This window comes from Colossoma macropomum, unplaced genomic scaffold (genome assembly GCF_904425465.1).
Source record: "Colossoma macropomum unplaced genomic scaffold, Colossoma_macropomum, whole genome shotgun sequence".
NCBI lineage: Eukaryota > Metazoa > Chordata > Actinopteri > Characiformes > Serrasalmidae > Colossoma > Colossoma macropomum.
In genome coordinates, this window is record NW_023494796.1 from 22,959,346 (window position 1) to 22,984,352 (window position 25,007).

Consider the following 25,007-nt stretch of genomic DNA (forward strand, 5'->3'; position numbering starts at 1 on the left):
CTCAATAAGCTGCAATAAATAAGGTAAAAAAGCAGTCTAGGGTAGTAGCGTTACCTGAGGTAACTTGACAATAGCTTTTCTCTGTTTATCTAAAAGACTGACTGCTTTTTACTACAAATTTCAAAAGGATGAGAGGCGTGCTCTGACGCACTGAGAAATTGAAAATGCATTGATGCTGAATGTCAGTGTGTGTATCTTAATTAAATACAAAGGTTTTGAAATTGTGTGTGGTGGCCTTTCTCTACCTAAAAGTACTACATAGAATGTGTCATTAAAAAGTGCATTAGAGCTATACTTTGCCTAACTTATTTCCAGTAAGGTATTGCACTGACCATAGTTAGTAAGAAGTTCGAGCTCTGGTTTTGAGATGTTGTTTGGCATTCCACTTGCCACCTTCAAATGAACATGCTGAGCCTTCAAGCCCATCAGCCGCTGGAGCAGGAGCTGACCCTGTGGATGATGTCGCAGTCGTAAAAGTGGAGCCACAAAGTGCAGACAAACACAATACTGGGCCTCATTCACCAACCATTCTTAAGAAGAAAATTCTTGAAACCAACTTACACAGTTTTCACAAATATTCGCCAATGTATTCTTATTTGGGATTTGTTCATAGGTAAAAACAAAATCTATGCACACTAAAGAGCATAAAGATGTAAACAATTTTGCAGTTTAAGAATACATCATGAATCTGACATCTGACTTTTTCTTGGGACCTTTTTCAAGAACAAATGTAAGCAAAAACTTTGAAAAATATTCGTAAATGAGGTCCATTGCTTTCCTCACAGTAGCCACTTTAAAGAAGAGTTCTTCATCCCTCAGAGGAAGACAGGACATCTTACTGAGCAAAACTGTTTGCTGATTGTTAATGTGTAAAATATCCTCCCAAAACGTTCTAAGTCTGCCTTAGGGCTTCAGTCACTGCATTTGAAAAAGCTAAACAAAGCCCAAAGAACATGTCAAGAACAGTAAAACATTGTTAACTGAGGTCTAGATGTTCTAGATTATGAGATGTAACCCTAATTCAGCTATGTACATGTTTGTAATGGCAGTAACCAACAGTGTATGATATTTTCATGTCACTGGGATCAACAACCAGGTAATATGTAGAGGTCAGACACCTATAAAATATTTGGAGCTCTAATATCTTGTTCAATAAAACAGAAAGTCAATCTCCATCATAATGCAAAGAACCTTGCCAGGGACTTTATGGGCAGCTTGGCAAGCCTGTAGTCTTCCAGATTTCCTTGGTTCAGTTCAAATGGGCAGTTTAAAGTATGTGTTTACTTTTTCCATTACTGCTTCATTTCAAAACTTGCTATCACAAGAGGAAAAAAAACCCTACACAGAATTTTACAAAGGGCTTCTAAAACATTTCATATGATTTCCCATCAGTGACATGAGAATGTAACCCATTAAAATTAGAATGCTCTTAGGACTACAGGAAACTGAACATGCATGGCTTTTCTTTCTTTAAGCATCTTCCTTTGGGAACAAGACTGAAAATTGTTCAAAATGGAAATGGATGTTTCTGGAACAGCTTTTAGCATGAGGCAATTAAGCTTTTTAACTCAGCATTGAAGCTACCATCTGTCTGCGGTTTCTAATGACACTGTAAAAAATGAAGAGTGGATGGGAGCTGTTTTGTATGTTTTGTACACCAAATTTGGGGTGTGAATGTGGGAGATTGCTCTGTGTGTCTGATGCATAAGCAAGTAATTTATTTTCACATCAGTAAACGCCTTGTGTGTTATTAGAGCTCACTGCAACAACTTCTTAACAGCTCCTATTGGTTCCTTGGCAATGAATTTAAAGAAGTCGTGTATATTGAAGCTATTGATAGGAAATTACAGTCAGCTGTTTTAGAACCACTCTGTTTATCTTTCCTCATGATGTCATGTTTCCAAATTGAGAAGTAAAGCAAGTGTCAAAGACAGATCTTGCATAATACCACGACTGTTATTCCACAAATCAAAGTAATATAAATAAATTTGAACAAATACTAGAATTCTACCAAAATTCTTTATGGCCTAGTCTTACACTCTTTACATTCTGTTCCAAAACTGAGATTTCATAAACAGAGGCATACAGGAAACAACTGCACCTGACTGGAGCGATTAGTTCTGCGCAACCATCAGCAGCCTAGAGAGCAATTAGCATCCTGCCAAAGTGCTACAGAGGGAGCCATTGAAGACAACTCATCTCCCTTTACTATAATGAGTAGAGCATGAAGCTACTGTCCAATGTGAAAAAGTCTCTCCCTGTTCCACAGTATGCAGTCATTTACACTGCTTTAAATATCAGCTGCTGGAGATTCAGACTGATGCCTTTGGGGATTTTTTCAAAGAGATCAAAATATCCAATTTATACAACTTTTTCCTTTACCTCAAATGTAGCTGATAAGCCAAAACATGTTTGGTGTAGGAAGTCTGCTTCTTTCGTTTTGCACTGGAGCTATAAGACTAATGTAGCTAGCAAATAATAAAATATTTTATCCACTATTTGGCATTGTGCAAAAATAAATACTATAAATAAATTAAATTAATAGTAGTTCGGTGAATTTGGATGCCACAGTTACCTGCTTGGCTCGGGCAAAGCGAGACCCGTGATCTGTAGAATTCAGAGCCCACAGAGGTGACACAATCTCCACCGATTTTTGGGCCAGGTCCAGAAGGCCATGAAGTCCCATGGTCAACGGCATCGTACCCTCATGTGAAATGGAGATGTCTTCTGGAATATTCTCCACAAGCACTACTCTGTATTTGCAAGGAAAACAGCAGCAGTGTCACATTTTGGATGATCTTTTGATTCAACAGTACTATACAATTTACTGTTACTGTGAGAAAAGTGTTTTTGAACTGTGAGGCATGACATGACATGTTAGTATTAGTAACTTACAGTCTGACTAGTGGCTCATAACTGGACATCCAGTTCGGTATAAGATTCAAAAGTGTCCCAGTTGAGAAAATGCATTTTCCTCCCTATAATGTTGTTTTTTTCTCTATGCAAATTGTTATTTTGTTCATAACATCAGGCCTCAGAGACTACAGCCAGCACAGCTAATACTGGCATATTTACTTTTATGTTGATTGATGTGCACAATAAAAATAAAAAGGCCTGCTCCCTCTGTTCAAAACAACTTGAAAAGCTTTTACTGGAGAGATTTCGAAATAGAAACACATTTGACAGATAGGTTTAAGTATGGCCACCTTCATCTCTCCGGGTCACTGAACCAGAGTGACGCTTACGTTCCTCAAACACAGGCAGAGTGTTAGTTCAGTACTGAAAAAAAGCATGAGAGATGGTAAATCATTTCCATTTGTAACAGAAGGAATGAAGCGTATAGCAAATTCAACCATCGATTCATTCCTCCTTGCCTGACTAATTCAGGAAATACTCTTCAGCATGAGTATGACAAAAGAAGGAAGCAAATGTTTACAGAGTGAAAACATGGAAAAATGACTGCCATAAGTCAGTGTAATGTACATTATTTTCCTCTCCTTTATATTACTGATTATCTGAGTCAGATGCAATGTACTTCAAAGAGGAACGAAAACAACAAACAAACTTGGCATTGCAGTTGGAATTTGTGAGACTGAAAGGTATTTTTTTTCTGAATTGTACTTTACCATTATTTCCACTGCCACACTATTCATGTCTGTCTTAACTTGTTCCCAGGTCACAGGCTTCAAAATTATTACATCATTATAGTTTGGAGGCAAGTTCATAAAAAAGTTTTACTTTTATTTGTGATTTATTTTATAAGTGATTAGATGTCAAAATGAGATGCAATAGGACAACAATGAAAGTATACAGTACAAATAAATTCAACAAATTCAAGTTCATCTGCAAATCCATGCTTACACATTAATGCAAGGCAATTAATGTCATTTAGGTGAACTGAATATCTAAATGGTTGAACTCATACTGTGCTTACTTTCCGACAACATGATTTAAATCAGATCACATTAACAAATGCAAGTACAGTCTGACCATGTAATTTGGTCACTTGATAAAATCAAAGACATTGCAATTTTTTTATTACTCTGCTGTTATAACCAGCAGCTTGTGCTGCAGGAACAATATAAGCATCTGTGAAGAGTCAGATATTAAAATGGAGAACATGTCCAGAGTACAACGATGATGAAGCAGAAAAATATGCTCTGATGATGAATTCCCTCATTTGGTGTGGCCATCACAAAAATGCACCCCCCAAACACCCTGACCCCCGGTGTTCATATATCACTGCAGCAACAGCCTTCGTACCCCTGTAGCACACCTGTAAATAGTGCTAGTAGTGAGAGTTAGCTAATGTTACATTAGAGAATAAATGGTACTTTTTAAAGTGGTACTTCTTCAAATATCCATTGACATATCATAACACTATCACAGTTTACATTCTGGGGCACTTATTTGTCAAGTACTAGTTCTTGCTGACTGTATCCTCACCTTGATCACATATAAATAGCTAAATAAGGTTGCTTAAACAGCAAAGTAGAGGAAATATTCCAGCTGAAGTCAGATGCAACTCAAATACATGCTCTTGTCTCTGTGTTATTTCCCCCATTGTAGGGTCTTTGTTATCGTAAGGCCCATGAAGTGTTGTAATAAATACGTTTCAGCTTTCTTCCATTATTTGTTAGTCTTATATTGGTAGTGTTGATAGAGTATGAGGGCAATGCTAAATGGTGCGCCACATGCTGCTTGTGTTAGCATTTCAATAACAGTAAATTGGTGGGCCTGAAGTTTTATTATACATCTTCTATAACCTAAGAGTAGCTCAGCAATTCTGCACTAAAGTCCCTATAGTTTCTGTATAATATGTCCTAGTACGTAAAAAGCCGGGATTTTAAGGGGTTACAAGACACTGACTCTAGTTCTGATCATTGAATTTGCAATTAATTCAAGAATGCAACAAACCGCTCTTGCTTTAGTCCTGAAAAAAGTGCACAGATGTTTCTGTCCATCCTTCCACTGTAAGACAACTCAACGCCACAGAAGAAAGAAATCATTACTGAGAAAAGGAAATGGAAAAAAGAAGAACGTCTCAATATCACTAAATGTACTTGGGATCACGCTGAATGTGAGAAGCAGAAAATGCAACCAACTTCTAAGACTGACCTTTGGAGCTGTGGAAAATGCAGATTTCTTTGAAAAATAGAAAGTCTCCTGAAAAGAATGAAAGGTGCAATAAAGGCAAAGAGTGGGTACTCTAAACTGTATATAGTAGTTAAAGTTCCTATGTAATTTTCTGTTAAATATATCTTAAATATGTTCTCTGCTTTTTTCCTAACGCTGAAACATGAATAACTTTTGACTGGAAATCAAATATATGGAGTATGTATGAAAACAGAGCTTTAAAAGGTTTTGTTACATCATGGTAACATTTTTCATTGGGATCTTTCCTATAAATATCCTGCTGATTTATGGCAGCAAGGGCACTTAGTGCAGGCCCTTGCACTGACCTTCATACTACATACACATGAGTATACTGTGGACGCTTTGACACAGACAGAATATTTTCTGTGGTTACATGCTGCAGCAATTTCTCCCCTAGGAATGAGGATTTAAGCTGTCTGAGCTGAACAGTTACAGAGAGATACAGTACAGAGACAGAAGGAAAACAAGTGCAAAATCATGTTCAAGTTCCATCAAACGGAATGCTGAATGAAGTCCAAATCTTGTTTGTCAAATGGTTTTTTTTCTATCAACCAATTAGTCCCCCAAAATGCCCCGAATACAATTACCCGTGTACAAGGGAAAAACTAATTTTGCCATCCTACCGATAGACCAGGCCAATATACTGTTTCAGGTTTTGCGCATGTTGAGGTAACAGTGGTAACAGAAGCTCTAAAGACCCTTTTTTCAAAGCCAAATGAGCTGGACAATGTTCAATATTTAGTTACACACTCCACCACTAAAAAGCCCTGAATCAATATTTCCCCCACCAATGATATTCAAAGCCACACAATTAAATGCAAAAATATCTTTAGTCAGAACATGTAAGGGAACTGCACTATGTCATACTGGAATACACAGACATGCGCATCAGCACAGCATTCAATTTTCACAGGGTAGTAAAATAAAAGGGGTACACATCATGGAAAAAATATTTTCTTCACTTGAAATAAAAAAGGTTTAAAGCAATTTGTAAACATTGTTACATTTCTTTTTAAACCTAACATTCACTCATGAATCATATACACCTTATATATGGAAACTAAGATGTACAAACAACCTGTTCTGAATAAATTGTTCAGTGATGCCACAAAAACAAAAGCATTTACATATATCCATCTATACAGCCTACAGCAGTACAGTAGCAGTTACAGCCCCGCCCATTCACACTCAAGTAATAAGGCACAGTCCACAATACAAGGCAGCTAATCAGAGCAGAATCTATTTACATATACACAGCCAATCGGAACATTTACATATGATCATTCTTAAAAGCAGAGTAACAAACACAGCCTTTTGCATGCTAAGGCATAAAGAGGGACTGGAAAACAGTGATTTATAAATTTATGACACAAAACCACACAAAAATCAGAAATGGACCTCAGGGAAAAATATAAGAAATGGATAATGATAACATATAGACTGTTTAATATAAATCACATCATTTAGAATGTATTCCACATACCAGTATTGTGTATAAGACACACTCCACCATTAAAAACTACAGGAACTAGTGCTTTAAATTTTAAAAGTAAGAAGGACCTTTTGTGTTTTATTGCATCAGTGCCAACCTGATTGCACTGAACCCCATCTGATTGCAATCGACACCTAACTGACAGCTGCCTGCATGCTTATTCCCCAGACTGCAGTGTACAGCAGCACTGTAAGTGCATTGCTCGTAGTCATAAGGGATTTCACAAATTGTACTTTAAAGCTATGTCCCCTCAGTATAAGCTACAAAATATATGCAAACTATAGTGACAGATCGTTAGAATCAGCAAATGATTAAGACTGAAAATAAAGATGCTGTTTATTCTTGCACTCTTTTGAGTGCAGATATTTCCTTATTGGAGCTTAGCTCTAAACAACTGTGGTTATACCTCTACATACTAGGGATGCAAATTTTGGCTAATTCTTTTGAGTGATAAATGATCCATCATTTTTCAATAATTAACCATTAACTGGCAAGCTGAAAATCACACAGCCCATCAAAATACCAATTCTAAAACACAGTTGCAGGTCTGAAACCTTACAGGCTGAGCCATGTTTGAAGCCATTGCACCCACGTCCACGGAATTTTATAGAGATATGCATATCAGTAAACAGGTTAATCCTTACCACATCCCTACCACATACCCCTTTTCTGTTCCATTATTTTAGTCTGAAACTGTCCAGACACCAAGTGAAATCGCAGTACAATGTGTACTGATTAAGAAGCAAAAACAAACCAATTTGCAGTTCTGATTCCATTCTTATATGCTAATGCAATCACAACCAACCATAATTAGCTAACAAAACATGACGTGGGCACAGTGAAGCAAAAAACAGACAGGGCTAGAATACTGCACAATGAACAATATCTTTCTTTTGATATCTACAGGCATGGATTAGGTTGTTATATGAAAACAATTCCCTGGCCTTTCAGCACACCAAGAATGCAACAATACTAGAGGTGCTTTATTATCTAAAGTCAGCAGTTCTTCATTTCAAAGTGAACTACAGATAAAGGAGCAGACTCCTGATAACTTTGACAGGTGCTGTCAAACAGTAGACTTGGAATTTAGCACTTCTTCTTGAGGCAATCCAGAGAAACATCTCCACAACTCCACTGATACAACACAAACAGACTTGCTGACCACATTCAGTAAGGAATGGAGCTTCACTTCCAAATGGCTCCAAGCTCTCAAAGCGGAATCAATTTCAACTTTGGAGTCCCAAATTGCATTTTCGACACTTATTAGGAGGAAATGGAGGGCAGATTGCTCTTGGGACTGGGGAAATGGCTGAGTCTGGAAAATGTTCTTGGTTAACAAGCTACGCATTGAGCACTGGAGGAAAGCGCGATAACAATGGAACTCAAAGGGAGGACACTGTAGCCATGTGCATTCTCATTTTAATAGCCAGTCCAGCCCTGAGATGGACAGGTCTAACTGTGCTTAGAGCCAGACTCACTGTAGCACAGACATATAGACAGACTCTAGGGCACACAGGATATGACTAGAAAAAAGTAATGAGAGGCATTGCTAATGTAATGCTATTGAGGTAATTGGATTCTAAAGGGTCATCATTAAGAGCTAATTTATATTGGGTAAATTAGCTGGGACATAAAATGGTTAAAGTATCTGTAGGGCTGTAATTTAACACAGGCATGTAATTCAATATAATGATGAGTAAGGCTAAGATATAGCTACTTTGTGCTACAAGTCTTTCAAAGGTAGATTCTAATACTGGTTTCTTCTGATAGATGACTGTTTTCAGACAGGCAGCATACCACAAATACTCTATACTGGGTGCACATTTGATGCCAGTGGAATACTTTTCAGGATAATTATAGCATCAAAGCCTTGTTCTAGTTGTTTGCACATCACTCAGCTTGCATTCAAGAGCTGTTCTTTGATATCATTTCATATTAACTGATAGGTCCTGTACATCTTTTCCATAAAGTAAACATTTAAAAACATTATTTTAGGAAAGAAATAACTTGTCAAGGACATCTCTCTTTCACTCCAGTGCTAATCTCACGGAAGACTTCCGTATGTGAATGAACCAAAGGTCCTTGGATAAGTTAAAGTATCCAAGACACCACACTCTTCCCTTCTTTAAGCCTTCAAAGCTAATGCAAAAACATGGCTACTTCTGCCGCTTTATTGTTATAATGAATTTGATTACAGTGATAATATACATTTCTGAGTATATCATAAAAGTCAGTACTTAAAAACTGAACGACTCCATGTTTCATTAAAAAGAGAGCATGGTTAGTCCAGTTCAGTTTGATTTTTTAACGTTATAGGACGTGAAACATTGAAAAAAAATCACTGTAGCCAGAGTTTTTGACAGCTGTTTTTCAATCTGGCACTAACAGTGCATTGTGTCTGTGTGGCAGGATTTTGCTATGAAAACGGTGTTAAGAATGTTGTTACTGTGTTACTAGGTCTAGATTTTACCTTTGACGCTCTCAAAGTGATCATCTTGGCTATGACTAAAAATGCAAGCTCTGCATGGCCTCTGTAACTATGACATTCAAATATACAACACATCTCGTTCTTATAGAAAAATGCACTGGGTTAGAGGTGTCATTGACCAGGTGCGTGGAGAAGTCAAAAGCACCTAGTTATGCACTTTTTTCTGTTATTTCATGAAGGTGCTTACTGGCAGTATTTGCTGCAGTTCTCCTCGTTGATGCCATCTTCATCCTCTCCCAACACGTCCACCGCTGAGAATATCAAAGCCACCAGGACAGCAAAGCAGCACACCAGAGCAAAGATCACAATGCACTTCTGCTGAGACTGCAACAAAAATGGTGAGAAAACACACACACATTGATTCATAGTTATTTTTGTGCATTGCCTGGGAGACCCACCCTTGCCTAAGCTCTATTGCACAGCTCAGTAAATCAAACTGTGGCAGTGTTTCACCGAGATATGGCAAAACACATCCTTGAGAACTACAGGCCTAAGTAAATTGGGCAAAAGGTGAATTACATGAATTGAAATACAAATCAATTTTCTCCTAGCAAACCAACTAGCCAGGCGACATGTCAAAGCAGGATTTACTGCCTACTTTGTTTATTGTGTATGTTCAACCAGACGTGTTCTATTTAACTGCAGTGTGAAATTGGAGAATTTTGTTCATCCACACAGAGGACCTTAAAACTCTCAGTCTTCTGTGTTTTATATTCAAGAAATGGCGAAAACATTACAAAAACGTAAAGAACTTCACAACAAATTGTAAATGAATTCAAAGCAAAAAAAGATGCAAAGATCTACAGATCGGGATATTCCATTAATTTGGCCAATATTATAGCTTCAGTCTGAATTTTAATTTAAATTTTTTTTTTACAATATCTTACCCACACAGCCAATACTATTATCAAAATCTGAAAAATGACGAAACATAGCGTAGAAATGGATATAAATATTTATTTTTTTACATATTTACATGACAGTTTATAGATTTACAGGTGAAAAATACATCACTCATGCTCAAAGAAGACATAAATTAAGCCTCTAAATTAAAAAAGGTCCTAATGTTAAACTGTGTATTTGTAATAGCCGAGTGCAAAAAAAATTATTATGAATTTTGTTATCCATTTACACTTAGTATGAACCTCACAAAACAAGTAAATAAGTGAGAGAGTAAGTAAACTTTATTTATCTAGCACATTTTCTTACAAACAAATGTAGTATCAATTGCAGTTTAGCATCTACTCTTTCTGCAGAATTTCTCTGCTTGCTTCAGAGACCTAAGAGCGAGAAATAATATGTAAATAAGTAAATGTAAGAACAAGGTTTTAAAATGTATGCCAGGGCTAACCTATGTGGGGCCTAAGAGCCTTTTCACAATGTAATGATATTATTTGAATTCATTCTTTGTTTTCAATGAGTTAATGTCAGTAAAAGTAAAGGAGGATGATTTACTGTTGTTCCTCTGAAAGATGTCAGCAAATCAATGAAGCACAGCAAATAAATCAGTGGCATTCCCTGCATCCTCAGCAAGAGAACACAGCAGGGCGTAGGAAGCAGACAGACTACAATGGAAATGAAGAGTAATATTCAGCTGCACCAGCACCAGGACCTGATTCTTATAAAATTAGATAAGTAATGATCAATATCTAACCCTATATTTCAACCTTTCATAGGTATTCTGCACTGGAGATTTAATGAAGGGAAGTGTAATGTGTAATTCAATTCTGACATGTAATTCCAAATAATCATTCATCATGATCGTAATAAAAATTGTAAAAGTCAAGAGTTGCAATGAAAATTTAAGAATTTAATTGCATCGTCTCTGTCGTAACAAAAACTTGTTTCTCCACATGGCAAATTCACAGGAGAAAGGAAAAATGTTCCAAACATTAATCTTTGTTTAAGTAATTCTGGACCATCTTTCATAGAACAATGTAAAGAACAGCCAGAGCTTTCAAATAGTGTAAAAAAAACAGCAGCAAACACAGCAATGACGGGGCTCCCGAGTGGCGCAACCGTCTAAGCGTTGGCCCTATCATCAGGAGATCGGGAGTTCGATCCCTGGTGATGCTACAGCCATCCGTAGCCGGGAGTCCGAGAGAGCACAATTGGCCTCGCTCTCTCTGGGTGGGTAGGATGGCCCCTCCCTCTCCCCCCATCACTCAACGCGATGCTAGTCAGCGCATGCGTCTGTTAGCTGACGTAACAGATCTGGCGGTTGGCGCTTTCCTCCGAGTGCGTTCGGCTGTCCAGTGATGTTGCATGAGCGGCAGTTCGAAAAGAAGCGGTGGTTGGTTTCACAGGTCTCGGAGGAAGCCTGTGCTAGCCTTCACCCTCCTAGCGTTGGTAGCATCGTGTGATTGGGGGAGTCCTAACTAGCGGGTGGAATTGGAAACGACAAAATTGGGGAGATAATTGGGTAAAAATAAAAAAAAAAACAAAAAAAAACACAGCAATGACACTTCAAAGTGTGTGTGTTTATTATTCAGAGGCAAGATGTGTAGGCAGGTATAATTCCTTTTGTGTAAATCATTTATTGTTTACTCCGCTGAATAGTGCCCAGGAGACAGACAACACCAAACCTGAGCAACTGCCAGCACTGTTCAGGGCACAAATCCAGAATCAATACTGCCAAAGTTACAGTCATGGCCTAATCCTCTCAGGCTGAAGAGCACAAAACGCAGCAGAGCCCACCACCATGAGTGATTATTAGACAGAGTACGCTTCCCTCTACAGGGACCAAAGCAGCCACTCGTGCAGGCAAATCAATATGAAAACACAGTCCAGAGCAGGGATTGACCACTGCAGGTGCTGGGTAACCACTGTATTTTATGCCCATGTCTGCCATTTTGCCCTGGCAGTACAGTCTCACAAACATATTTACCATTACACCCTACATGACCCTACAGCCTGCAGCCTTTTCTTAGCTGGAGAATCCTTAAACACGTTCAAGAAAGTTCAGTAAACATAGCAGTTTTGTCTGAATTCTACATACTGAAACTTTACTACAAACCCTAACCCGTGTTAGAGGCAATGCACTACAACATTTGCTATGAAAAAAGCAATAGGACCAACAGAAAGTGTCACCAGAACACAGATCAGAACCATGGACAGCAGCCGCACACATTTCAGCAACACTGTTGTGGACAGAGGCATTTATCTAACACAGCTGAAACCTTCCATATGTCCTTCCATTTGGACTAATCAGGCAACAGCAGTACATGAATTCAGAAATGCTCTTGCTGCTGAATGCAATCAAATTCTCACAGCAATGTTCCAACATCTAGTTTAAAGCCTTTCCAAGGAGTAAAGGCAGTTATTGCAGCAAAGAAGGACAAACTCTATTAATACCCTTAATTACAGAAATAAAAACAGTGGATGAAGTGTCTACAAACATTTGGACATGCAGCATGCCATATCTTTACTCACTGGTCATTTTAACAGGTACACCATATAATATTGGTCGACTTCGTAGGTGTGCAATTACCGACTGTAGCTCATCTGTTGCTGCACTGTTTGTCAGTCCTCCTCCACCATATTCATCATTGAAAAGAGACCACTGATATTATTTTAGTGGTGGACCATTCTCAGCACAGCAGTCACTGAAATGGTAGTGGCATGGCAGGATGTGTGACATTAGTATGAGTGTATCAGGCACACTGGTGTTCACAGGACACACATTTAAACATTGCAATATCACTACTGGGTTCGGAACAGTCTGACAAAAATATCCAGCCAACAGTGGTCCTGTGGTCAGCAAGTGCCTACTGATGAAGAACTAGACAATGGTTAACACAAATTGCATGGCAACAGATGAGCTATAGTATCTAACTGTACACAAGCAAGGCTAATAAAGTGACCTGTAAGTGTATGACAGGTTGCACATGAAGAGAATGTAGGCTCATCACAGCACCTCTTGATACTTGATACTTTACACCTCTTGGCACCAGACAGATTGTTCTGCATTTGCTGGATTTCAGCACTCTGAAACCTAACTGAATTTTCTACACAGTTTTAGCAATACACATTCCCCATTCACCTCAGGCAGCACTGCATTAAAAACAGACATGATTCTCTAGTGGAAATCACTGCATGGACTCAGAAACACTTCTGAAAAACACTGTCTGTGAAAACAGTTCATCACTGCATCCACAAATGCAAGTTAAAACTCTAAAGCACAAAGAATAAACCATATATAAACAGGATCCAGGAATGCTGCCATGTTCTCTGGGCCTGAGCTCATTTAAAATGGACCGAGCGAAAGTGGAAAAGTGTCCTGTGGCCCAACGAATCAACATTTAAAATTCTTTTTGGAGATCATGGACACTGTGTCCTCCAGGCTAAAGACCACTCAGCTTGTTATCAGTGCACAGTTCAAAAGCCAGTATTCATAATTGATTATTTCAGCAAGACAATGCCAAACCACAATCTGCATGTATTTCAGCAGCATTGCTTCATATTAAAAGAGTCCTGGCCTGCCTGCAGTCCAGACCTGTCACCACTGAAAACATTTGGCGCATTATGAAATGAAAAATACAAAAAAATGAGCCCCCCGAACTGTTGAGCAGGTGAAATACTATAGTAAGCAAGGATTTGAAAACATTTCACCTTTAAAACTACAGCAGTCAGTCTCCTCAGTTCCCAAACGCTTGCAGGGTGTTGTTAAAAGAAGATGTGATGAAACACAGTGGTAAACATGACCCCGTCCCAACTTTTTTGGAACATGCTGTTGGCATCAAAATGGGTGTATATTTTTCAAAAAACAATAACGATTCTCAGTTTAAACATTTGATATGTTGTCTTTGTAGTATTTTCCTTTAAAAATATGGTTTACATGATTTGCATATAATTTCTATTTGTATTTACATTCTGCACAGCATCCCAATTAGTTTGAAAATGAGGTTGTATATTGTACATTATATTTCAGATATGTTAGATATTTCAGATTATGGACAGATTATATTTTGCCATAAAACACCAAACACAGCGAGTAATAAATCATACTGCATGAAAGAAACTTCCAAACAACAGGATTACATTTACTATTTATGGGTAAGAATGAAGGGAATCTAGCCAAGTTTCTACTGCTGACAGCTGGAATGAATGACCCGGTTTCATTTTCCATGCACTTTTAAAGCTGGGTTCAAATGTGATCATGGCTGGTAAAAATGCAGCTCTTTTGCTGTTCAGTTTGCCTCCCAAAATGAACATTTGTTCTTTCCTAGTAGCAGTAAATCTTTATTATTCCTTCCTAGTCCAACTTGGCTGCAGGATAGTTAAAACACATTTAAAATGTCAAAAAACAGAGCACTTACATATACAGCTGCCCCAAAAAGTATTTGGACATTTGTGTCATACTTTAAAAATGTATTCAGTTCATTGTGTTCAGAAACAAAATGTCTAACTAAGTGGTATTTATTTTAAACAGACTATTCCAAGACAATTTCAAATGGCGGCTGTTTCAGACTGCTATTCTGATGAAACATCCACTTTAGAGAATTTTATTAACGTACAAAGGTAGTTCTAATTAATTGTAAAAATAGGCCTACTAAAGAATGAAACGTGCAGCTAAAAATTGTGTTCGGAGAACTTTTCTAGAGGACGATACCACAACTTCAACAATGTACCATTTCAAAAGCAAATATCGGCAAGTGATAAGACAACTATTTTGTCCGTGTTCTCCAAGAGAAAGTTGTGAAGCAGTCACACAAAATTATAGAAAAGGATGGCTTTCGAGAGCTATATAGGTTCCCTGAGCCCTGCTGCACAGCATTTATGTTCATTTCAATGTGAGCTATTAATGAGTGTTAAATATAACCTTAGAAGTCCAGAATACAAAACATCCAAAAGCCCATTACTGAATATTTCAGTCATTTCATCAACTTTTTAATGTATTATATGTATAATGTATAATGTATAATCATGAATATATTATTGTTGTTAGCCTCTCGGTTTAAACAAACCCTGATTGTTATGTAATGTATGTTTATCACGGTTTCGTTCCTTAACCAGGGCCAAGATCATTTACACATACCAGTCTTGAAGGCACACTAACATGAACATCCTGGTTTTAAGGGATAAAGAGAGGTTGGAAAACAGCCATGTACTTTTCTGTAACACAAAACTACACAAGTACACTACACAACTACACAAAAGGATATGTAGGATACTAAAGCCCTCAGAATAAAAGAATAAACTGAAAACTCTGGTTAGATGAAAAGGATGCTCCAATAAAGAAAAAGCCATTCTCCACAGCCATACAATTGTCAATGACTTGGCTAGGGCACTCCTGTAATCTTACAATTTCACATTAAGACTCAGCTCTTTTGCTGGTTGGGTAAATAGAGATGTAAGCAGTGAACATAGTTTCTACTTTCCTTAATTCCTGACTACTGGCAAGGCATGTAATCAGGATTCACACTGTGTTCTGTATAGAGGAAACGTTTCTCCAGAAGGAGAGCTGGTGCCTGGGGAAGCTGCCCAACCACGCATCCCGTTACAGAAAATGGCACCTCAACAGAAAACAGATGCCCTGCGTCATGTTCTAGCCCACACCACGAGCACCAGATGGCCTATAAACCTGCCCAGAATCCCACTTTCCGTAAACACACAACTTTCACCCATTAACCTCCTGCTGGAGGACTGATGAGCCAAAACCTTGGTCTTCATGCTCTAACCGCGGCACACTATCATGGTTATTTGCTGATGAATTGGGCGCAGCTCATTCACCAAGTGTCAAGCCCTGACCTCATTTTACAAGACACATTATGCTGTGCTTGTGACTCCAGGTCATCAATTTACAATACAGTTCAGGGCTTCACTACAGAGATCTTCACCTCTGCAAGCAGTGACTCTGCAAAAAGAGGCACCTTCCAAAAGCCTGGCACCCATCACTAGCTTAAAGGGGCTGTTATCATGCAAAACCAAATTTTTCTTGCTTTTGAAATGTAACACTTTGATATTCTACAGAAACACTGTTCAAGTGTCAAAATGATCCCAATCCATACATGGAAACTAAGCTGCAAAAATGGTCCATTTTGAGTTCATGAATCCATGTATCGTCCATTTAAACCATATCCATTCCGAAATCAAAAATCAGATCACAACAAAATAGTTATTTTTTAGTCTCTCAAAAGAAACACTGATTGCTTCATGTAAAACATGCATTTAAATCGTGAATTTCCAGCGTTTTTCAATTTTCCTTTTTTTATTCTTAACAATAAAATGGGAAATACAATGGAAAAAAATATAGAAAGTTTTTGTTTTTAAACTTGTTGCATCGATGCACACAAAGATCACCATCAGAGATAAGAGGATATGAACAGGGAAAGACTCCGACTCAGACTCATTAGACTCATTCGGATTCATCAGCATGTTTCTTCTTATTATTATCATTATTACTATTACTACTTTTTATTATTTATTGTTATTATTACACAACTTTTATATGGCTACATCATAGCTGTAGTAACAATGACAAAAGAATGTAAATAATAAAAGTTCAATCATTAACTTTAAAATAATTTAAAGGTTCCTGAACTTTTTCATGCCAAGATCCAACAAATATTTTATGAAGTGAAGTAAAATGTAAACCCATCAAGTCCACAAGGTTTCAGCCAACTTTTAACATACTGTTCTTTCAACCAATAAGCACAAATGTATGCCATGATAAAATAATGACACATGCATAGTAAATTTGTTCTGAGATGTCAGTTAGATTAGCATTATCTTTGTATTCTGATCACAACTGCTTTCAGTAATCGTTACCGAAAGTTCATTGGAAAATAACCAGGCGTGAGCTACAAATGAGATTTATAGAAGGTTCTAGTCAGGTGAGTCTTACACTACGCATGATGAGTTGCAGAGTGCAATTACTCAGCCTTTGTATAGAAGCTATATTTGTAACAGTCTAATAACTTTTGTTTTGTCACTGTGATAACAGCTAAGATGTGACCCTGTAAAATCCATAATAATAATAATAATAATAATAATAATAATGATAATGCTGTTATTATTATTATTCTCACAATTTTAATAGCCTGCTTGTGATGTATATGTGCTGCATGTCATATCATTAAACATTTAAAGGATGATATGACATGTTATTCTTGAGTTATTCTTCCTACATCTTTCCCTGTTCAAATGCTAATGCTTTTGGTAACTACTCCATGTGTTGATGCAGCTTTGATGCAGATTTAAAATGAAAACTTTTTATTTTATTCTGTCATATTTATACAATCCATGCATGATCCAAGACTAAAGTGAAAAAAGAAATGTTTTTTCATTGACTGTTTTTAGATATCAAAATAGATATGGATTGAACAGAACATACACAGAATACTGTGTCTGTGATGTCTCAACCATAAACACAATTAGCCTATACATAATAACCCACTCAGCCTACAGCACTTTAGCCCACCCATTCAGTTGAAGTGATGAGTATTGTGACTGCAAGTGTACCAGACTTACTGGAGGGGAAGATTCTGGAGGGGAATGGTACAAAACCCACACAAACATTATAATCATTGCATCATAAATGAACTTCAGAGGAAATAATGAAATACAAAAAAGAGCATGGACAAAATAGAATATGGCCGAACTCTACCCAAAAATAAAAAAGGCGAGGGCCTGTTGTGATGCAGAAGGTGCTAATGGACAGTGTGTCTATGCAGACATTCTGCCTTTTAGCACACAGATGTTCCTGGGACACTGTGACTCATCTACGCCTGCTCAATAACTACACATGCTCTTTTCCATATGCCGGTGAATCACAGAGTTGAAATAATCAGCCCAGTGGCTGGAAAGAACAGAGCCTTACGCAGAACTATGGAACATCTTAAATAAATTAGCAGAGAGTAGCTCGGCGTTCACAGGGAAATATGGAGAACAGTGTAGGTGTTGTAATTCTTTAGAGGAACAAAATAAGAGCTTTGATGACTGTAATTATTGCAGATTTCAGCTTATTACGCAACGACTGTCTTGTGGGTAGAAGAGAGGTAGTCATACTGCAAAGAGAGGAATGTTCATAGGTCTAACTGGGAAAGTGAAAGTGGAAATTCACAACGAATGGTCAGTGATTTTTACCATACTGCAATGACCACATGGAACTGGACCTCCATTTATATCAGTTGACAGAGCACTGTTTTTAAGAATCACTGAATTTGGAGTAACATATGTGTTATGGGACATACAAGCTTATTTCAATAGCTTCAGTAATGACTTCAGTCAGGGAGTGGTCCTTGGCCGCTTTCTGCTATGAGGAGTGGGATAAAAATATTTCAGTAAATATCTCAGGGGGTTGCATGATGCAAAGACCCAGTTATTCTTTGTATTTTTTCAGGCAGTCACAACTTACTCTTGTGGGCAATATGGCAAAAATTTTACATCATGGTCATGACAAAATGCACCAGCAAAGAGCAGAGTCACATGAGACACACGAGAAACCATGAGTACAAACTATTTTTAATTCATTTAGTTTAGAAAAATTATTTAGAATTAATAATTTTATGAGGACAAATCAAATATTTGGCAAATAAGTCCAAGTTCAAGTTTCAAGTTTATTTGTCATTTGCACAACATATCAGGACATTCATGCATTGAAATGCTTGTGGTGAGGCACAGGTAAACACTCTAAAGCAGAGCAGCATTATATACAAAAGTAAATAAAATAAGATTTTGGCATTGTTAGATGATATCTAAAACTGGCCAACTTATAATTGTTCTACCTTTTTTGGGATGTCTTGGTAAAACTGCACTTTTAGAGCCTATAAATGGCTTCTTATTAACATAATGTAACGGCTAAAGCTTATTGTGCTGAATAAGCCTACATGCTACTGTTACTGTAGTCTTCTATCATTAAGAGATTAGAATATATGAAATTTTCTCTTTTTTCTTAGTCATCTGAATGGAACTACAAGGTCAGTTACACTTTGATTATCATTTGATAGTGTTAGATGCAATCTATTTGCAATTCCCAATACTATCATCAAACAGCTCAAGCCTAATACATGCAGCTCTTTCATGCAGTGTTTTAAAAGCGCTTACGATACCCACCATATACGCAGATAAGTGCATCTTGACTTATCATGATAACAGTAACACACTGTCATATTACCACCCCCTAATATTGTATACAACATCTTCATTGGATTTGTGTTGGTGGGAGTTCATAACAAAAAATATATAAGTCCCTCCCTGGTAGCTTCACCTTGCTGGTGTACAGTTAGAGACTGTAGCCAAATTTGTGTTAGCCATCATCTAGTCCTCCCTGAGTACGATTCTGACCACAGAGCTGCTCTTGGCTGGATATGTGAATTTCCCCCGTCGTGGGACTAATAAAGGATTATTTTATCTTATATTTTTGGGTAGTGGACCACTCCCAACCATGCAGTGGCACTGATGAATACAAAACCTCAGCAATAACCGGTAATACACTCAAACCAACACCACACACACTACCATGTCAGTGTCAAAGATGTTCTGAGAACAGTCCACCACCCAACATGTTATCTGATTAATACTGCTCCTGTGGTCCGAAAGCGATGAACCACGCAGAAAAATATTGTGAGAATATTCTGCATAACAACAGACGTAACTGCACATCTGACAGTTTCCCTGTAAGGAAGGTGGACCTTATAAAGTAGTCAGGGACTGGAAGTACAAGGTAGGTAATGTTTTCTAATCAAGTGAACCATAAGTGTACATATCAGCATACACCATAAGCCTGCAATCTTTACCATGTAGCATTTGGAAAACAACAAGCAGAATTTTGCTCTCAAATGAGACCAGTGAAAGCTAAAATGTCTCCTCACTCAGAAATAGTCTGGTAATAAAATACCTCAGGGTTATGTTGCGTCTCTGAGGGCTCCTCTTTGTGCTAAATCTGCTTCCTTGCTAATATTTCAAGGCTTCAAGTTTATCCTTTAGACAAGTACAAATGACCCTCTCTAAGCGGCAGCTGTGGTGAAAAAGTACAGATTGGTTTTCCATGCACCGGTGTGACTAAGCTCTGTGCGATCAATGTTAGATACTTGCACTAATGTGACAGTTTGCTAAATTAACATCTCTGTGTCCCTAATAGATTCTCATATGCTCTGCTGTGTGACAGGTTTTCTTTATGCACTGCTTCATATTACTGTGTTCAGATATTTCTAGAGCATGTCATGTGAAAATGACATACCAAATTCTTCTAAAGCTATTTGGATCCTGTGATCTTCTATAGTGTTTAGACTCAATAAACACAGATATGCTTAACCGGTGACAAACTCACACGAGTACAAAGAGAGGAGCATCATGAAGGGGGTGCCGCATGTAAACAGAACTATAAATGGACATGTATTTTATATAGCTCTTTTAACCCTCTAAAATCCCAGACTTATTACATACTACGCCTTATTATTCAGTGAGTACAGGCAAGTCAGTGCAAACTGGCTGAGCTATTCTTAGATTATAAAAGTGTTTAATAAACCTTTGGGCCATGTCTATTTAAGGGGCTAAATGTCTTGGTCCAGCCCAGTTAATTGGACTAAGAACTTACTTGGGTTATTGTGTGCATGTAAGCATATTTAGTCATATTTGACAATTTACAGATGAAAGTCATTATCAGTCAGTGAAGTGCTGTTCAAACAAAACAGCACTTCACTGTTATACTTAAAAGTGAACATAAATTATTTCAGATGATTTCATCAGCTAACAAAAGTTTCTGCTCCTTTAAATCTGCGTCGGGCCTAAATACTGACCGCAAATCAGGGTTCCCTTTAAAGGAGTGTCAAAAGGTCCCTTGGTTTTTAATGTTAAATTCCATCTCCTGTCATGGCTCCTTCAGCAGCACCTCTGCCTTGCCCTTTCACGGCAGTCAAACTGACAGCTTAATCCCTACTGTGAGTCTCTGTGGGACTGTCAGTAGACTGAAGCAGGACACTCTGCTCCACTCGGTCTCAGCATGTTCAGCCAAGCCAGTCTCAAACCTTTCATCCCTGAATGGCCAGCTGATGCTTTGAGTCTGCTATTCGGAATAATACAGGAAGCCATTACACACTCATACACCAGCACACACACACACACACAGCCGACTCGGCCATAACTCTGCCCAATAAAACTTCCCACAGCCTTTCTTTCTCTAAAGCCACAAAGCCGGATTTGTAAAGTCATTTGTATTCATGGCCATATGTACACCTACTGCATGCGAACTCTAGGCCTTAACAGAAAAATGCAAGGGAGAGGGTTATACAAAAAAGTTTACATGAGTCTATAGCAATTATTTGGGTAAGTTAATTACGAGCACTGTGACTGTGTTACTGAGGGCCATATGCTTCACAAAGTGAAAGATGACAAATGATGTGAAATTACAGTTACATAAACAATTATACTGACCTTGACTTATGTTGCCATATTTCCTCTATGATGTTTAAGCTATGGAAATATCAGCTTAACCCTTTCCTAGCCAGCTGAGCTAATTTTTCTCCTTATTCTGAAATTCTTATTCTGAAGTTACATTGGTCATTTAATTTGTTTTTTCACTCTTTGCTTTCTTTCTTATTTATTTGTTTTTTGGATACCCCAATTCTATTTATGCATTAGGGCAGGCAGGAGTCATAATTCGAATAACACAAAAAGTTACTGAATACTGAGTCTTTAGATCAGTAACTGAACAATAATACTAGGGTTCAAGGAGGTTAACTTAAGATTTGCTTTCTACCAAAAAATTAAAAATGTCTCAGTGCCTGAATATTTGTTCCAGCACTGCTGGTATCCTGACACTGATGTATTGCTACCTTGGGGCCCATCTAAAATCGAATTCTTTAAAGCGTCCTTCAAACAAAAATGCTGCATGCTAAAAAAGCAGGCTCACTAAACAGCTTTAGAAAGCCGCCTTCCCTTTCCAACACATCCTATATGCAGAGCCAGACTAAACCATTTACGCCTTCGAAAGGGGAGATACGTTCCCAGAGGGCTTTCAATATGTTTTTATGAATGGAAAGTTCAGCCTCTAAACCTATTTACTCTGCAAACACAAGTTTGTTTTTAACTCATTACATTATTATATCATTATTAGTGAAGCTGTAGAAGTGGACAGCTTTTGCCCACTTGGCTCAATTAATGACAACAAAGTATCCAGCGGTCAAGAAACAAGGCACAGATTAGAACCTGACCTGATTAGCACTTTTTAGGATTTTCTTATGGATATGAAAGTTGGACAATAAAACGCAGGACAGCAAAAATATTGATGCCTTTGAATGTTGGTGTTTAGATGGAAGACAGCAGAGAAAACAAGCAAACTGATCACTGACCGAATCAAGCTTTAGTATTAATGATAATTCTCCAGAATTATAACCGCCCTGGAATCTCCTCTAAAAACGTATAAAGATGTTAAGTGCTCACGACACTGCTAAAGTCAAGAAAGGTAAAACATAAGCCCCACTTAATAATGGTTGGATCAGCAATGGACACAGGTCATCAGTTTGAGTGACACGCCAGCAAGGTAATCATGTTGGTTGCTATCATTGACAGTGAGCTCAATGAGCTAGTTGGACCTAGTCAGGATGAAGTTGAACTGACAAGTAACCCACAAAACTGGACACTTTCTTTAAACAGAAGAAAAAAACACCACTGTATTTATCTAAGACAATGTTATATTAGTAGAATATTAGGGGTGTAAAGATATGCAAATTTTACAGTATGTACTGATATTTTTGGATCACGATGCGATGCATTTTGAGAGAGAATTAAAGAAGAAATTCTAACATAACATTTACTTATTTATATTTGGCAATTCTGAAAACGTTATGTAATTCCCACTTTTTGTCCCAAAAAGACAACCAGGGTTTTTAGGGGATAACTAGCACAAGTCATTTCCAGGATGCCAATCACATAGAGGTGCTAACTGGAAGCTGTAAACATTCCTATGGAGCCATAGTTGTTTAGACCATTCAAATTTTGCACTTACTGGCTGTTGAATCCTGCAGGTAGAAGCAGCTGCTGTAACTCAAGTTTTCTCCTCTCTCTGGTAACTGACACCTTTGGATAATATCTTGACCACTGAGTTGGCATAGTTGAGGTATTAGTACATGTACTTGACACTCAAGTTGAGCAATGTCAGCACACTGTCAACATTCAATCTACCACTCTTTGCCCATCAAATTCAACTGGGAAACCAAAGTGCTCCCAAACAGAAGATGAATAGATGATTTTGAACAAAGTAAAAAATCTAACTGTATTTAATTCACAGTGCACATCACCTTGCAACCCAAATGTTAAAAAAAATATATATTAACAACTAGTGCTGGACGATATGACCTCAAATCAATATCAGTATTAATTTAATATGTTACCATGATTACGATCAATGAACGATTATTTTATTTTTTTTGTCCTCATAGTTCACTGACAAGGTTTGTAAATATGCTCTGCATATCTTAATGTAAATCGTCTGAACAGCCAGCTTGGAATTCATGCCGCTTTTATGTTCATCCAACTCCACATTCATCATAATTTTGCGCTGCTGAGACCTAGTAAACTTTTGGGGTGATATTTCTGTACAAAAATTAGAAGAGACTAATCCAAGCCATTCCGTGTTTGAAGAGATTTCGAAAGAAATGGCCAAAGGCGGATGGAGGAGAGCGAGGCTGCTGCATTAAAGAATTCGAGGACACAAACCAAAGAAGTGATCGCGCCCTTTTTACGGTGAGCTCGAACACATTCTGGGTGATGAGCCCAGCTGTCAGTCAGTGAAGCTTCATGATCGCTCCTGTGATGCTGGCGAAAATGCAACTGAAAGCTCTGGGAGTGATTAGCATTTGTTCATAGTCATGATTGTTTACCACTGGATGAGCCACATGAAGCAACATGATGCACTGTTCTTTTGCACATGTGGGTCAGTTTAGGAGCTGATCTGTTCACACTGATGTGGCATACAGATCACATTTCAAAGATAATGTAAACAGCCAAACAAAAGAATCAGATTTGTTGAGAAAATCAGATTTGGGCCAGTTTTACCTGCTGTGTGAACATAGCCTTAGCTTCCATGTAGCAGACTGGACGTGGTGGAGTCACGTGACTACACGCACGGTAGTAAGTTTTTAAGGAGACAATACATGAACACACAGAGTGGGGAAAGGATTAACAGAATTTTTAAAAAATCGAAATAACTGACATGGGCAAGATTACGTTGGTTCTGAATGTCAGTTTCGATTACTTTTCGACTAATTGCCCAGCCCTACTAACAACCCTATAGAATAAATGTAACTATAAAAACGGAACTAAACCACATAAAGGTGAACATGTTCTTTGTGTCTTTGGCCATCTATTTACATTATTCAGTACTGAGTTTACGTATTTTAATACAACCCCCAATTCTTCCTCTAGCATTCCAGAAAATTCAGTATCTACAGTATCCAAGTAATTTTTCTGAAATCCCTCCTTGTGGTCAAATGTTACGCAACACTCTGCTTTTCAGAGACTTCAAGGCAAAACAGACATGCTTAAGCGGTTTCTGACACTTTACGACATACTATTGCCTATAACAATGGACAAAAGTACATCACCCAGCTAAAAAAACAGCCATCTTGAAGCCTGAGTTTTGTTGGCAGTTCTGTCCATTTTCCTGGGTAACAGTCTGTTACACAGTGATTTAAGCTTATAATTTGCACAATGCTCATTACTAAGCTATAAACTACCATTACTTTTTAGTTACATTAGTTTTGTAGCCCCGGTACAAAACTAAGGAAAATCACCAAACTATCACTTTAAGAAACTTAAACAATTCTGCACACTTTATGCAAGGCAGGGTTAGTGTTATCCCTACATTAACCAAACACCCATATTTCATTCCACTCATCTGACAGTGAAATGTCAGGGATAATAAATGAC

General features: G+C 37.8%; 1 protein-coding gene across 1 annotated transcript in view; it reads right to left on the bottom strand.

Annotated features, from left to right (window-relative positions):
* Nucleotides 1-25,007, bottom strand: part of LOC118816887 (inactive phospholipase D5) — a 49,578-nt gene that overhangs the window by 12,399 nt on the left and 12,172 nt on the right. The window contains exons 2-4 of the mRNA XM_036583494.1: nucleotides 9,325-9,461; nucleotides 2,576-2,753; nucleotides 333-450 (exon numbers count right to left, since the gene is read on the bottom strand). Coding sequence (XP_036439387.1) covers nucleotides 333-450; nucleotides 2,576-2,753; nucleotides 9,325-9,461 — 433 coding nt within the window. The remainder of the gene's footprint in view (nucleotides 1-332; nucleotides 451-2,575; nucleotides 2,754-9,324; nucleotides 9,462-25,007) is intronic.